At 32.3% G+C, this 15310-nt stretch overlaps 1 protein-coding gene across 3 annotated transcripts in view; it reads left to right on the plus strand.

The window, feature by feature from the left end:
• Nucleotides 1–15310, plus strand: part of LOC133202716 (regulator of G-protein signaling 12-like) — a 281826-nt gene that overhangs the window by 11740 nt on the left and 254776 nt on the right. For all 3 annotated transcript variants that reach the window (XR_009723285.1, XM_061338575.1, XM_061338577.1), the window contains exon 2: nt 10754–10861. Coding sequence is in view for 2 of the 3 variants with exons in the window: in XM_061338575.1 (XP_061194559.1) it covers nt 10754–10861 (108 nt within the window). In the remaining variant the exon portion in view is untranslated. The remainder of the gene's footprint in view (nt 1–10753; nt 10862–15310) is intronic.

Below are 15310 nucleotides of genomic sequence, written 5' to 3' on the forward strand. Positions count from 1 at the left end.
CACTCAAACTATATATATTTTAATTGGATACATTAATTTTGCTTCTTAAATGTCTAATATTCATAAAACATTGTGATGAAAAAGAAAAGGTTAATTTTGTATAGACTTGTTTATTATTTGTGATTCATTAATCTATTCAGTATCCATTTAGAAATTGCTCACATGCAAAGACATACATATCGAGTAATAAAGGTTGTGTAGAAAGATTTTTTTTTTTTTAAATATCCCTGTTGGAAAGGTACACTGTAATAGGATTACTGTAACAAATATCAAGTTTTTGATTTTTTGCTTTCTAGACAGACACTAAGTACCCCTGTAATTTTTATATACATAAACATTACAATGTAGAAGGATAAATGCACAAAAAATCCTCATATATTGGTGAACTGAAAGGAAATTCTATACGGAAGGGTTTAGCACTATGATACAAGTGAACCAATATATACAGCAGATATGTTCAATACAAATCAAAATTTGACAGGTGTAAATGATAATTTTTCTTAGTATCTTTACACAAAACATGGGAACAGGAGAATTTGAATATATTACACAACCCCCCTAAAGCCATTTTAAATCCCAGTCAATTGATATCTTCAAGGTTCTTTTCTTTCAGTTTGTTTTACAAAGAAGAATGAAGGGTGTCTCGTATGTCCTTATAAATGATATACAATATGTCTTCATAGCCATTCAATCCCATTATATACTCAACTGGGTATCTGATTTTGAGACTTTTTTATGGAAGTGTAAGTGGGTGGTGGTGGATGTGATTGTGGAGAGGGGTTGTGGGGGTGGTTGGGAGGGGGAAGGCTGTTCAGATGATGTTCCTTCTGAAAGCAAAATTCATTTGTGGACACCACACTCATTTAGTTAGTGTCTATATATATATATATATATATATATATATATATATATATATATATATATATATATATATATATATATATATATATATGGTACTTTCATGTTTTCGCATTAGTAAAGTCATTGTCAGAAATGAAAATGTACAGAATATTCAGGATACATATCGTGAATGTTGCAAGTTTATTTATTCTTGGTGGTCTTTGGCCTAGCGGCTGTGGAAGTTAGACAATTATGTCCATCAGAAAAGTGGTTGGCTATATTATGTTGCCATCTATCAGGGTTTTTTGTCTTTTAAACATAAATGTTGGGCTGTTGAAGAACCTTTACGAGGGCTTTGTTTACTTGGCTACACTCCATTACACCAGACACAAACATTTCAATGACGACCCTTTTTCAGATTTTTATTTTGTCAAACAACTTAAACTTAGCTATGAAAACTTTGTATTGGATTTTGGAGGCTCATGTGTGTTTGAAGGTTTTCCAATTCTGATATATTTGCAAATGAAATGTTTGGCATAAGTCAAAGAGCCATGAAATCAAGAAACAAACATGGGTATCAGAGTTGTACGCTAATATCAGCACCATGTGACCAATTCAGTGTAATTAGGCTAATCAGTGTGCTAATAATGTACGCCAATGCTTTGTAAATTGGATTTAGTAAAGTCTGTGTATAGCCAGGGATTAAAGCATAGTAGAATTTTTAAGTCCACAATTTCACGAATCACCTATGTTGTAACCCTGGGTCACTGCAGTGAAAGTCATTAATACGAGCGAGTAATTTTCATGGCTTCAGAATTGTGTGATAGTGCTTATATTGGTGACACAGCAGGCAATATCAAGTCTTAAAAAAGGCTGATAATGTTTAGCCGTAGGACGGATTTTAATACCTGCATCAGGTAAAACTGATGATGTGAATGTCAATTATGATCTATTCACCGAAAGGCAAAAACGGTGAACTACCATATATCCAAAGGAGCATACGTTTCCGTTGATGGGAGATTTACTGAAAGAAAAATGATATGAAATCCATTGTAGCTTTTCGACAATGAGGATTTGAAGTGTGTAAAAATTTCTTGTAAATTGAAGATGCATGTTTGTTTCTATTGATTTTATTTGAGTTTTGATGTCTGTCATACATTTTTTTTATATCGTCTTCTAAATCCTGTCATTAATCTCATGCTGTGAAATGACAAATGACATCAGATATTATGAAAGTTAATGGAAGTCATAATTTTTGGAGAGGCACCGTTAGTGAACTTTCATGGTGAGAAGAATAAACGTTGGTTTTAAATGTGAACACTAAGTCTTTCAGTCAGTGATGGCTGAATTAATTGGTTGGAAGTCCAAAATCAAGTTTTCGACTTTTAACGGACGACAGCGAAGTTACACACCGGTCAGTGAAGTATTTGATCCATATGCCACCATACACGCTACAACTTTCCGACCTTTCACCCCTGTTGTACCAGTCACTGTTGCGTTTGACTATGTCTCCAAATTCATCAAAAAGGTATACAGTTGCAAGTGTTTGAATGGAGAAAAAGCATTTATGAAAATCTGAATATGAACTTATATCTGAAAATTTTGTTTTTAAAATTTTACTATTTAGCAAAGTGAATCATGTGAAAGTTGAGAATGTTTGATGTCCCATCTTTCCTATGGTAAAGACAATAGGATTATGGGGCTTTGGATATTTTCATACCATGGTTTTTAAGTTTTCAAGATTTTGGTCAAGATTTGGGTGTTCCTGTTGATTTTATTGGAAAGGGGGGGTGTAACAGGGTGGGGTGGTGGGGGGAGAGCAATGTTGATAAATATGTGAACAATATACAACAACTCTCAGCAACAGCAGTATACATGTAATGTGTAGATCAAGTCCCAGTCAACATGGATACTGCTGTTTTGATAGAATTGCATGTTTTCACAAAGTGGATAAGCCGAAATGAGAATCACTTCATTCATCCACTAAATAAAGATACACAAGGAAAGAATATAATTCAATGTACCAGTACAACTTTATCTGCTCCAAATCAAAAATTTAATACTCAAGTTAGTAGAGCTTTTTTATTACTTATGGAAATTGCCAATTGACTGTATTGGAAGTTGAAGTGCTTCTATACCAGTAATACAGACATTGGAGTGCTACAAGTTTTAATGGACTTATCCCCCTTTGTATAATTCTGTAGCCTAAATTGATTGTAGACAGTATACCGGTATAAACATGCATTATATTTACCTGATGTTTAAACAGTAATTATTACAAACTGACCAATTACCCACCTGATCTTATCAGGAGAGCCTTAATTACCTCTAAATCAGCTTAATAAATAGATATGGGAAAAGCTAACTTATAAAGTGCAAGGCGGGTAGTGTTTTTTTAATCTCAGTTTCAGAAAATTGCATTCAAATGTACATAATTTTTTTTTCAACTGACCGATTATGGATTTTCCAACTAATTACCACTGTTCCGACTGAGTAACTGGTTAAAAATTGCCCCCCCCCCCCCCACACACACACACATACAAGTAAGTTTAATGCATATGTTGATTGCTAATAAAAATTTTGTTTTTGTCTCTGAAAAACTCACGAGAACTATGGACACGTGTTGCAGTGTGTTAAGTCAGTGAACTTTGTTGTGTTAGGGTTATGTGTAGGAGCAGTGGTTAATCTGTAATAAAATGTGTTAAATTACTTATCATTATGACTTGTTAATCAAAATGGATTTATAAATCTTTATTGTATTATCTTCTAGTAGGATGATGGCAACTAGAATGGACCTGATTCAATTTTATTAGAGACATATTATTTCTTCAGTCAATGACATTGAAATATATATATATGAATGTGAGGAATTTTGGTTGTAAAACACTTCAAAATATAACTTCAATTGAAGCATAAATTTTGAAGTTGATCAATTATGATTCAAAAAAAAAGTTTGTACAAATGCATACTAAATTTAGCACTTTAAGTGGTTCATTGTCATAACATCTCAAGAAATCGTTAGGCCCTCATTAAAAATTTTTGTTTGATGTACTCCAACCCATATTTTTCAAGGTGGGTAGGTAGGTTGGTTTTTATTTTTTTTATTTTAGGAATTATCAAACACAATAATAAATGTTACAAAAATCACAGATTTACACATTTATTCCTCCATGACTCTTACCTAAACTTCATCAACATAGTTTATATATTGCAGCAACATATGGATCCTAAAATTTTAAAACATGTCATACAATCTGTATTTTTCTATAACCAAAAAAAAAAAAAATGAAAAAATTAAAAATTAAAGTATTGAAAGAAAATGTTTGGGTAGGGGCAATTTTGATGGTTCCGTTGGAGTACATCAAACAAATCTTTTTTTAATTGTTGGCCTTATATTTAAAATCATTTCAAGATAAAACCAAACTTCAGTGAACAAAAATACTGAAAACGTACTAATTTTAGCAGTAATCATATTTTAGCGCTCAGCTCTGCTTGTTATCTACAAAGTCAAGTACATGCTAATTATCTGATTAAAACAAATACGTATATAAAAGCTTGGCTCCATATATAAAAGCTTGGCTCCAGATGCATTATTTATGGTTATGCTAATCAGTTAATAAGGAAGATTGCACTAAATTTAGAGTGTGCTAATTTAAGTATAGGTTTGCAGGATTCAGTTTATACAGGCAGCATTATCTGATTTACTCTGTTTAGAAGTGGGGCATGTATTAATTAATCAAGAAAGTCAAGTCCATCAACACCAAAATTAGAATTCAATTTATTTTTTAAAGATCATTCTGTCGTGAAATCATGTTGACTGTTCATTATATGTAGAACAGTGTTGACTTTTTGTTATATGTATAGAGCAGCTGTAGATGAATGTTCACTACATGCAGAACTTGCAGATACTTGGAATTTTGTTTTGTCTCAGACTTAAGAATGAAAGTCTGTCATTGGGTAATTGAAGTCACATGCCTGTCTTCAATATTTCTTTGGATGGTGAATAGCAAAATTTTGATAGCAATGTGGCAGATAAAAGTACATTATTTATGTCATTCAAATTTAAAGAAAAAACCATGTCAGGGATAATTTAATTTGCTTTTAATTCATTACGTCCTTTCGAATTGGGCAATGCTGCAATTAGATTTAGAGTAGCGTCCCTTTTCTGAGAACAACAAAGTGACAAGTGAAGAAGATCTGCACAGATGAGAAAGTTATTTAATTTTAATTGATCTCAGTAGGTTTGTTAACTTTTATTGGTCTTAGACAAAACAAAATAATTATTAGGTTTGCTACTGTCTGTCCACAGAAATATTACGTGTTGTTCTAGTCCACAGAAATATTACGTGTTGTTCTAGTCCACTGAAAGCTCTTCATTAACAAACCTAATAAGTTAAAGAAAAAATCACCCTTACAATTCTTGAAGACAAACATCTGCATATGAATTTGAAGATAAATTAACTTAATTATACTTTGCCATAAATTTGACTTTCATTTAAAAAAAAAAATAAGAAATAAAAATAAAAAAAAATTAGTAAATTTGATTATATAACTTTGATTTTCAAGGTGACATAGAATTCTGTCTGTCCTATGAGTATTCATATGAATCACTACCCTGCACTTTGCACATCTGCTGATAAAATGTGAATTTATGTTCTAAATTAATTGTTGGAAAGATTAATTTTGACACTCAGTAAATGCAATAAACACCTGATTAATTGCTGCAGGAAGTACCCTTTACATCCATGTTACCTTAATTATAAGTTTTTTTCTTGATGTCAGTGAACTGAAGGGGTATAGGAGGGTTACTTCCTGGTCTGGACTGATGTTTACCTGACCTCACCAATGTCCATCCCATAAAGTGATATTCACCTGTTGTGAAGTCACAGGTGAGACCCGATACCTGGTAATACCTGTCATGTTCTCAGACCCTTGCGGCTCTGCAACAACATTTTAGCCATTCTCTGAAGTCTTGATCAGTTAATGTGGACTCATGAAGGTCGAATTTGGAGTGTTCCTATACCGAACTCGGTTGCATAGTCATGGCCAGATTGGGTTAATTTTGCCACCATGAATTTTTCCCCTTTGCCATGCATTTAGTTTCACAGTCAGGAAGATTAATTTCCTGTTAAGGCAGAATAGATATTGTGTTATTGCTATTGATCAGCTATGCTTAGTTTCTTGTACTACCAACGCCAATATATGTGGAAACTTGCCTATCATTAGAGAGAGACAGCGGCCAGCTATGATTAGTTGTGCCCGGAACTAATTCATCAGTTTTTTTCCCCCTTCGACATTCTTTTGTGTAAGATTTTTATTATCGAAAGTTGGAAGGATTTGCCGGATTTGTTGCCATGAATTTTCCTCGTGGCACCCTTGCTGTATCTTCATGTCGTGTCTTAAAGGTGAGTGAAGATGCCGTTATTGACTTTCAGATGGATAAGTCATTAGATAGATTTGGACTTTGGATCTCTTGAAAAAAAATTAGGACAACAGATGATATGAAACAATATATAACGTTATGATGAAATACTAGAGTGCACCATATGCTATGTTTGTACTGGGTATTCAAAGTAAAAGGGGGAAACACGGGGAATTTGTGTTATCAGTAGACCCCCCAGGTAAGGTCATCCCACTTCATTATCTTTATAATGTTAGATAAAATGTATCATATTTTGGTTAAATTTCAAAGGTCACTCTGTATACCAAGTGTGTCTTTTGGGATAAAATCTTATTATTCTGTAATTATTAACAATAGCTCCATGATATGTTTCTTCCAAGTGGTCACATATGCCATATCTGAGTTACAATTTTTTTGCCTGTCTACTCAGGTTAAAATTCTTGGTTATATCTGCATGCCTATATGATTCTCTTATCAGAGGATTTGCCATAATTTCCGCATACACTGAATGATTTTCTGCAAATATTATTTTTGATTATACTGTTTAACAGTATCAATAAGAAAATTTACTTAACAGTTATGGATGATTTTAATTTTGAGATGAATTAAACCATATCAGTGGGAAAAGTTCCTTGCAATTTGTCTGGCTTTAAATTTTCATTAAGGCTAATACACTGAAACACAGCTGTGATTTCAGAATCACGTTTTGGTTCCAAAATCAGGACATGATTGAAACAATAGGGTGTCACCAAACGCGCCTAACTTATCAATTTTCAGAGTTTTCCCTTCCCCAGATGAGTGTGACATATTAAATTTGCAGTTTCCCTTTCATTTGTGCTGTCCATTTTTCCTGCATTGGTATCATGCAGTGAGTGCAGAACACAGTACTGTGCTTATTTCCCTGAAGTTGATGGTGATGGTGGAGTCTGTTTCCTTTTGAAGTTTGTAATTACTCCTGTCATCTCCTGTCCGTGCCTGCTGTTTTTTTTACCTTGGCTTTATTTTAGAACCAGTCATAAAATAATCTTATTTGTATTTTATTTTACCTTCACTCAGATAATTACCATAATGATGGTTAAAAACAGATGATAGCATATCAGATCACTTCATAGGGTACTTTTGTGGTAGTCTTCAGCTGATTTTTCTAGGTTTTGTAAAAGTTTAATAAGGAAATAATATATATACAGTATCTTGGGCATTTTTTTCCTGGGTTCATTTTGGATACAAGCTAGTACAATGTATGAAGTTTTTTAGGGAACCGTAATAAGCTTATTTTCCATATGTATTGGCCTACAGCTGCAAAAGATACCCAGTTTTCACATTGTCATTTAATGAAGCATTCAACAATGTGTAGTCTTGTGAATAATGTAAAATATACTAGTATATCGGTATTATATATATAAAGAATGAACAATTTTTTTTTATATCTGTAAAAAATCTGAATTATTTTCTTTTCAATTTTCAGATCAGGAGATCGTATATCTATATGCTAATATTGAATTCATTAAGCATGCATAATGATCATATCAAGTTTGCATAAAATCTGATAAAATCTTTGACATTACTCAATTCAGGACCTTAGAAAAGACATTCTAATCGGTCAGAAAGATCTCAATATACTAAGGTGTTCTGGGCATTATCTTTGATTATTCAGGTATCTCGTAAATTTATGTTTACCTGCAAAGCAGTGTCATCTTATTTTCCTTTACGAACAGAATAAAAGAGAATAAAGGACTGCGAGAAAATTACAAGATATAAAAGGACCAGATCTGGAATTTTAATAGTATACTGCATCAAATTTCAGAGGGCAGTGCTGAGCATTGCAGAAAAGATTTGTATAAGATGGAAGCAAAATAGAATTGATTCATTGATAGCTAGGGCGAAAAAAGGGGGAGGGGGTGTAGGCTATTGTATTTCTGATTTCGGAAAGTAGAGTGAGAAGAGAGGTACCCTTTTTTGAAGTGTTATTTTGATAAGTTAATATATGAAAATTTCACTCTTTTTTGGTTATTATTGTCTTTGTTTATCATGTTTATCAGTGCCACTGTTGAAGTGGCAGTCACTTTCGTCTTAACCTCTGTTATCTCAAACTCTTTCAAGTTGAAGTATTTTAAGAATATTATAGAGAGTTTAGAGTTTTCAATCCAATATTTAGATGACTGATTACTAAAGATATATGTAATAAAGATTTCATAAAGATTATGCAATTTTTCACAATATTTTTTAAAGGATGTGGTGTAAGAATCTATAACAACAGTTTTCCTTGGTAATTATAAACAGAAAATATTGACTCTTTAGAACTTGTCTTGAAAAATATTTTGCCTATGGCTAAGTTCCAACGTGGAAGTTTTTGAAGAATACCTTTAAATGGACACCAAGAACACACAGAAGGACATTTATCTGTGTTAAGAATGTTCTGTTTGTCAGAAGGATATATAACTCAAAATCAGAAACATATATATCTAAAAGGTCCCAATCTGATGTCCCTTTAAACAGCGAGACTGATCGAGGATTTCTTCTTTTTCGGAATGATTACTCTAAATTTATTTACCTGAGGAAACATAGCTACCTAATTTAGGCTTTGGTTCCTCCTTTTAACCAACTTATTTTGTGGATTTAATAGATCTTTAAACAGGATGTATGGAAAAATGGTGAAAAAAGAAATAATTGAATTGAAATTTATTTTGTGACGACTTTTTGACAAAGAGAGACCAAAGAGATTTATGTAGGTGTATTTTGTTTTTCGTCTCTGTCGGTGATGGAGGTTTTGTGTCGAGTGTGAATTAATGTAGATTCAGCAGTAAAGGAGGACTGGATCGACACAAACGTCTATTGATTTACAGTGTCCCTCGGATTCATCTGCCACAGGAAAACCTCCGTTTCTTCTGGTGTCAAAGTTGTATGGCCATTAAATGGGTCTTGTTCATAATGCAGAAAATAAGGTTGCTGTGTTCCGTAAGAAAAGAAAACTGAATTATTCACCGGAGTAAAAGAAAAAAAAATTATCTGCAGATAAAAAAGATCGTGAAATCTTATGAGAGTTTTGTGTCAAGTTTATTGCAGTGTGTATGGATTTTGAAAATTTCGAAGCTGCCAATCCTTTAATTAAAGATTTTGAGGATAAGAACCAGAAGAGAATTTAAAGGAGCTAAATTCTGTATGTTATTAGAGTTCTGTATGATTATCATTTGCTCGATAGATGAAAGAAGCCAGTTTCTTTAGATTAGCTGCTCTATGACTGTTGATTATTGAACAGATCCACACCTTGCATTTCTGTTGAGATCATTGTCTGTGTGGATTATAGTTGTCATTCCCTAAGTGTGATATTCACTTAGTTTCTTTTTCTGCCATCTCGAGAGTTTCCTCAGCAGTCCAAAGAGCCCGAGGACCAATGTTTTTGAATGTTTATTAGATTATCGGAGTTCTCCAAGCTTTGTGTATGTAATCAGATTTGGGTAAAGAATGATGGAATATTCCTTTGTAATGAATTTCAAGAGATTATATGTTGTGGCTCTGGAAAGATAACGAAGCAGACAGAAGAGAAATTCCAGAATACATGCAACCATTGTATAAACCTACAGAGGAAATGTTTGGGACATTGTGGCATACTTCTTTGCAGATTCCTAGAGAAAAGTTAACATTTAACAAATTAGCAAAACAGGCAAAAAAGTGAATTTTATCAGTCATCTTACCAGGCTGTTGGTGACATTTCATGATACAATGTATATTAATTATTTGAGTGTTAGTTATGTGCATGATGTTTGGACTTAAGAATTTTGCTACTCTTGGATTTCATGTGTGATCACTCTGAAAATTAAAGACTGAAAGATTCTATACATTGTATCAAGGATAGAATAATCGATTTAATAAAAGTGTAACCGATTTAAAAAGCTGAAATAGCACATTTAATTGTAACATTAATAACTATCATACCACAAGTCATGGAGCTGGGGAAAAACAATATGTATTTAAGAGCTTTAACCCCAGATAATCTCAGCTTTCGACCCAAGCGAAATAAGGATATGCGCAAACTGGCTTTAACATTCTCCTATAGAGATTTCACTGACTTCTTTAGGGTAAGTCTGCCATTAGAATGACCTTTGTTTACAGCATGCTATGGAGCTGGAATTTAATTACATTATTTCTTTTGTGAAATGGCCCTATTTATTAAATTCAAATGGGTTTGTATTTGAATTTTGAAGTGTTTTTCAGAAATCAAATTTGAATTGTATTTTGTACGTTATGATCTTGAAATTTTTGTTAATTAAACATGTAACATTATGTATCAAACTGACATTTTATTTTAGTATCTGAAAATTATTAGTACTTGATAGTTATTTTCCTATTATTATAATAAATTAGCTTTAGATTAGCTCTTCAGTCAGGAGTGTTTGTATTAGCCTAAGCACTTAACTGAAATGTTTCTGTTGCAGTTCATAGAAGATCGAATTAAGTTTGTAGAACATGAATTTTGTTAGCGATTGTCATGGTGACACTGTTTCTGTATTTCAGAGAGACAAGGACAGAACACCAGAAGATGGGGATAAATGGTTAAAGCCGAACACAATACGTCATCGGAGAGCCTCGCGACTTCAAGCACCCCTCAGTCATTCACACGAGGTAAGACTCCTACACTCAGTTTATCATCTGAAAATTACAGGTATATTGAAAAACTGATATAAACTTCATGTACAGGTAATTTACTGTAAAAAAGAACATAAAAATAAAAAAGTTGCAATAGTCGTCCCTCATTTTCATAGATGTCACATGTTGGCTTGTATTCAAAAGAAATATTGATACCTTGGCCGCCAAACTAGGTTACTATCCATATTGGATTAAAAGAGTCGAATATGGCTTCTTTTGAAGTGAGTTTTGTAATACATCTTTTTTCAAGTCATGATTGTTAATTCATTCCTTTTGAGGGATTTTGCATTAGTAAAATGGTGGAGTTTGTCTCTAATAGAGATATATCATCATTATGATATGGATAGTCTGACAGTATGTAGCAAATCATAATAATCTCTCTAGGGATTGAGTTTGCTTCTTTTGTCATGAGACCAGATGACTTCCAGGAATAGTTACAAATAGATCGTATATACTTTCATTGGAGATCCACAACTACTTCATATTTAAATATTCTGTTGCCTTTTAATAAGATTTTTATGAATATCAACCAAAAACTTTTTAAGCAAGCTGGAACCACCATGCATGGTCATGATAATGAAGGAAAGGTGCCATTAAACGTGAATGAATCAATGTAATTGAATTTTTACTTGAATCTTATGCTATAACTGGTAATTTACAAACTTTTTTGTGACATTTCGTTAAATAACATTTTTAAAATTCTAAATTAGAAGTAGGAATTAACAGGAACTTATTGTGCCAAAGCTATGAATAGAAGTGGTATATACATATAATTATGGAAGATATGCATGGGGGAAGTGTTCTTGACTGCATATAAAGGATGGTGTGAGAAAATCCATCATATTAAGGCACTAAATAGTTTTGATCTCTCAAGTATGCAGAAGGTATGTTGCATACTTACTTGTTCTCATGAATGTACATTGTTTGTGGTCATTGTTTCTGTGTGGGAAACACTTAACCCAAACATGGTTCACATCAGGAGCATGTATAAAAATAGTGGAACAATAAAATATTTCGGTTAGTTTGTACAAATCTTGATCCCAATTTGGGTCCATTTTTTGGAGTTAAAAATATTTGGGTATTGTAATGTTGGATCTATATAGTGTTGCCTGTCCACAAGGTGGACTGGTCCCCGCAGTGTTACCAGTTTACAGAAAATTTTGTCGTAAATTCATTTTGGTAAGTATTTTTATTTCATAATATTTCAACTTCATTGAAGAAATTCAAAACTAAAGTATCAATTATGATCAGTAGTGGCAGACAACCTGAATGACTGTTTCATTCTAAGTTGAAGATATACTTGTAATATATACCTTCCGCATGTGTCTGCCACTAGTTACATGGTGTATTCCTACTTTTACAAATTACTTGTTATATTTCTTTTCAAAACCCTTCTGAAAAAAATTATTTAATGAAAGTAATAATTGTTTTTATATGTATATAATTAGCATGCTTAGTGTGGTATACGTAGCTATGGCTAAAATCAAAATTGTGAGATAGTTCCTTGATGATCAATGGCTTCTGATAACTAAAGGTAAATAAGGCTGAGCACTTGATCAAACATATCTGTTCTGGGTGTCCATTCTATTGATTGAATTTTTGCTTCTCTTCGAGGAATTGGGACACAATTATCCTAAGAACATGAAGAATACTGTGAATTTTTGGAACGCCATTCTAATTTTTTTTAACCATAAACCTACTTCATTTTTGTTGATCCATGTTTCTATCTGCACTGTTTATAGTTTAGTATTATTCACTTTCACCTGTTATCCTAATTAAAATCTGTGGTCAGAATTGTTAATTCCGACTGTAATAACCAGGGTATTTTGCTTTATCATGGACAGAAGGTTTAAAACTCGGCGTAAGAGGATTTTGACATGAAACTCTCCAGTGCTGAGTACATGAACAAGTGTGCATGAGTACTGCGTTCTAAAGGCTCCAGTTGGAGTACGTTTAAAGAAGATTATAAATTTAGTATTTATACTGGTCATTTGTGTACCAAAGCTCTATTAATGTCTGTTGCATACATGTGCATCATTCTTCTTTCTTTCTTAAATCGGACCAAGTATTCATAACCTATTTTTAAATCAATCTTTGTTTGCTTTCAACATGTTCAAGCAGTATTAACTTTTCATGATATGGCCATGACAAAAATCGTACAAATAGAGAATGTGCGTGACTCTCAGAGAACTTCTTAAGATAAGAACTTCAAGGATTTTTAAAATGTTCATTTAATAAAAAAGGGTTTTCATGAAGAGGTTTCGAATTCACAAAGTTAAGCTTTATAAATTACAAGTTGACAAATGCATTTTTCTCTAGGTGTGTTTTAATTATTGATCAGATATTTTTGTATTTCAAAATTACTGAATAGAGTGTGTTTTTAATGGGCCCTCAAGTTGTTTATTTTAGCAGAGAAAAAATTTATGATGTATCTTTAAGGTACCATTAAATTTATTTTTTAAATGGCCAGGAATGAATAATTTTACCTCTTTTTATGTGCTTAAGGATTATAAAAATCTTAAATGTGTTATACAACATTTCTTTTTGTGATTGATTTGGGGACTAGATTTTAGCATTAGAAACACTGGACTGTTCACAAGGGTGTTTCAGTGTTCCAAGGTGTTTCAACCACCCACCCTTATTTTTTCCTACCCCTTTAATTAAAGTAATGTAAATTAATTAGTCAAATCACTTCTCTTGTGCAGGCTGTGTGTCTTTTAGTATTCAGGAGAGCTGAACATTGCAAGTAAAGTTACTGATTTGGATAAAAAGATTATATTTAAAATATTATAACCATTATAGAAGTTTTGAAATTTTAAATATTTGGCACAAAAAAGCATTATTGTAATATTAATTGATTTAGTTCTTCATTATAAGTACAAAAAGTGAAACCCATGCCTGAATAGAACCTAGCTGTGACCCACAGATCACAAGCTGTCACTAACTGATCAGACTATGTGGTAAGTTGGTTAAAAATTGAACCTGTGACCCACAGATCACATTATCACTCTAACTGGTCAGACTATGTAGTAAGATGACCCATAGATCACATGCTTGACACTCTAACTGGTCGGACTATGTGGTAAGTTGGTTAAAAATTGAACCTGTGACCCACAGATCACAAGCTGACACTCTTAACTTGTCAGACTATGTGGTAAGATGGTAAAAAAAAAAAATAAATGAAGATTATTTATCATATGTAATAAAAAGATAAAAGTTAATTTTCTTATTTATTTCCATATGAAGTATTTCACATAATTGAGGTGTCTCTTTCCTTCTTAAAGTAGTAGAATTAAATGTACTAGATAAATATGATAAATAATTGGTATATATGTACATGATCAATATAATTATATATATATAATTTTTTTCAAATATTCATAGTAAACTTATCAAAAAGTATCATTTTTTTGGGGTAAAATAACCATGAAAACTGAAAGAAAAAATTTAATTCCTGGTGGGATGAAACCTCATTTTACAGTTTGATTACCAAGCCAATGGTTTTAACTACTGACTAACATATATTGAGTCAGCACATTTAGAAACAGACGAGATATTGCGTAAAATTGTGGGCATTTTTATGTAATTCAGAATATAAGAAAAGAAAAGTAATTGTAATGATTTTTTAATCTTCTAGACATTATATAATTGATCTTCAAAGCACAAATTAAATAATTTCTTAATACATGCATTCTTCATGTTCTTATTATTTTTATTTATGAATTAAAGGTTAAAGTTATGTACAGTGTACAGTTGAACTTTGGTATCTCGAACACTGATATCTCAAACACCATGGATATGTCGAAGTGATTTGGAAGTCCCAGCTACTCATTCTTTAAGTATTTTACCCTTGATATGGTGAATCCTCGCATATCTCGAAATTTTTATCTCGGTCCCATCGAGTTCGAGATAACAAGGTTTGACTGTATGATTTTTTTTTTTTTTAAAATCATACTAGTCACTTAAATAATGAAATCTCTGCAAATTTATATACCCTTTTTTTCTGTGGAAGCTAGGTGTTAGCTGACAAAATGTATTGTCAACAGTTACTCAGCATTTTTATATTACAAAAAAATTGCTGCAATATCAGCGATGCATTTACTCATTCATTTGGCATAATTTCTTCACATAAGGTGTTCCCTTGCTCAAGCCACCCAACCAAATAGTCCTGTGTATTAAATATATGTGTATTGTTGAGAAATGAATAGTAGATGACACTTTACACCATCACTATACTTGAGAAATTGAGATATATCCTTCTGATTTGACTTTGTCGTACATTTTGAGTATGTGCACTATGTGAATTAAGGTAGTGTTTCTCTGTTCTTATATTGCTGTACTTAAGGTAGTGTTACTCTGTTCTTATATTGCTAAACTTGAGCAGTGGTTCCATCGTTACTGAAAAGTTGAGAAAATAGAAACACA

This window comes from Saccostrea echinata, unplaced genomic scaffold, assembly GCF_033153115.1.
Source record: "Saccostrea echinata isolate AGI-Se365-2 ecotype Australia unplaced genomic scaffold, CSIRO_AGI_Sech_v1 ptg000047l, whole genome shotgun sequence".
NCBI classification, from domain to species: Eukaryota; Metazoa; Mollusca; class Bivalvia; order Ostreida; family Ostreidae; genus Saccostrea; species Saccostrea echinata.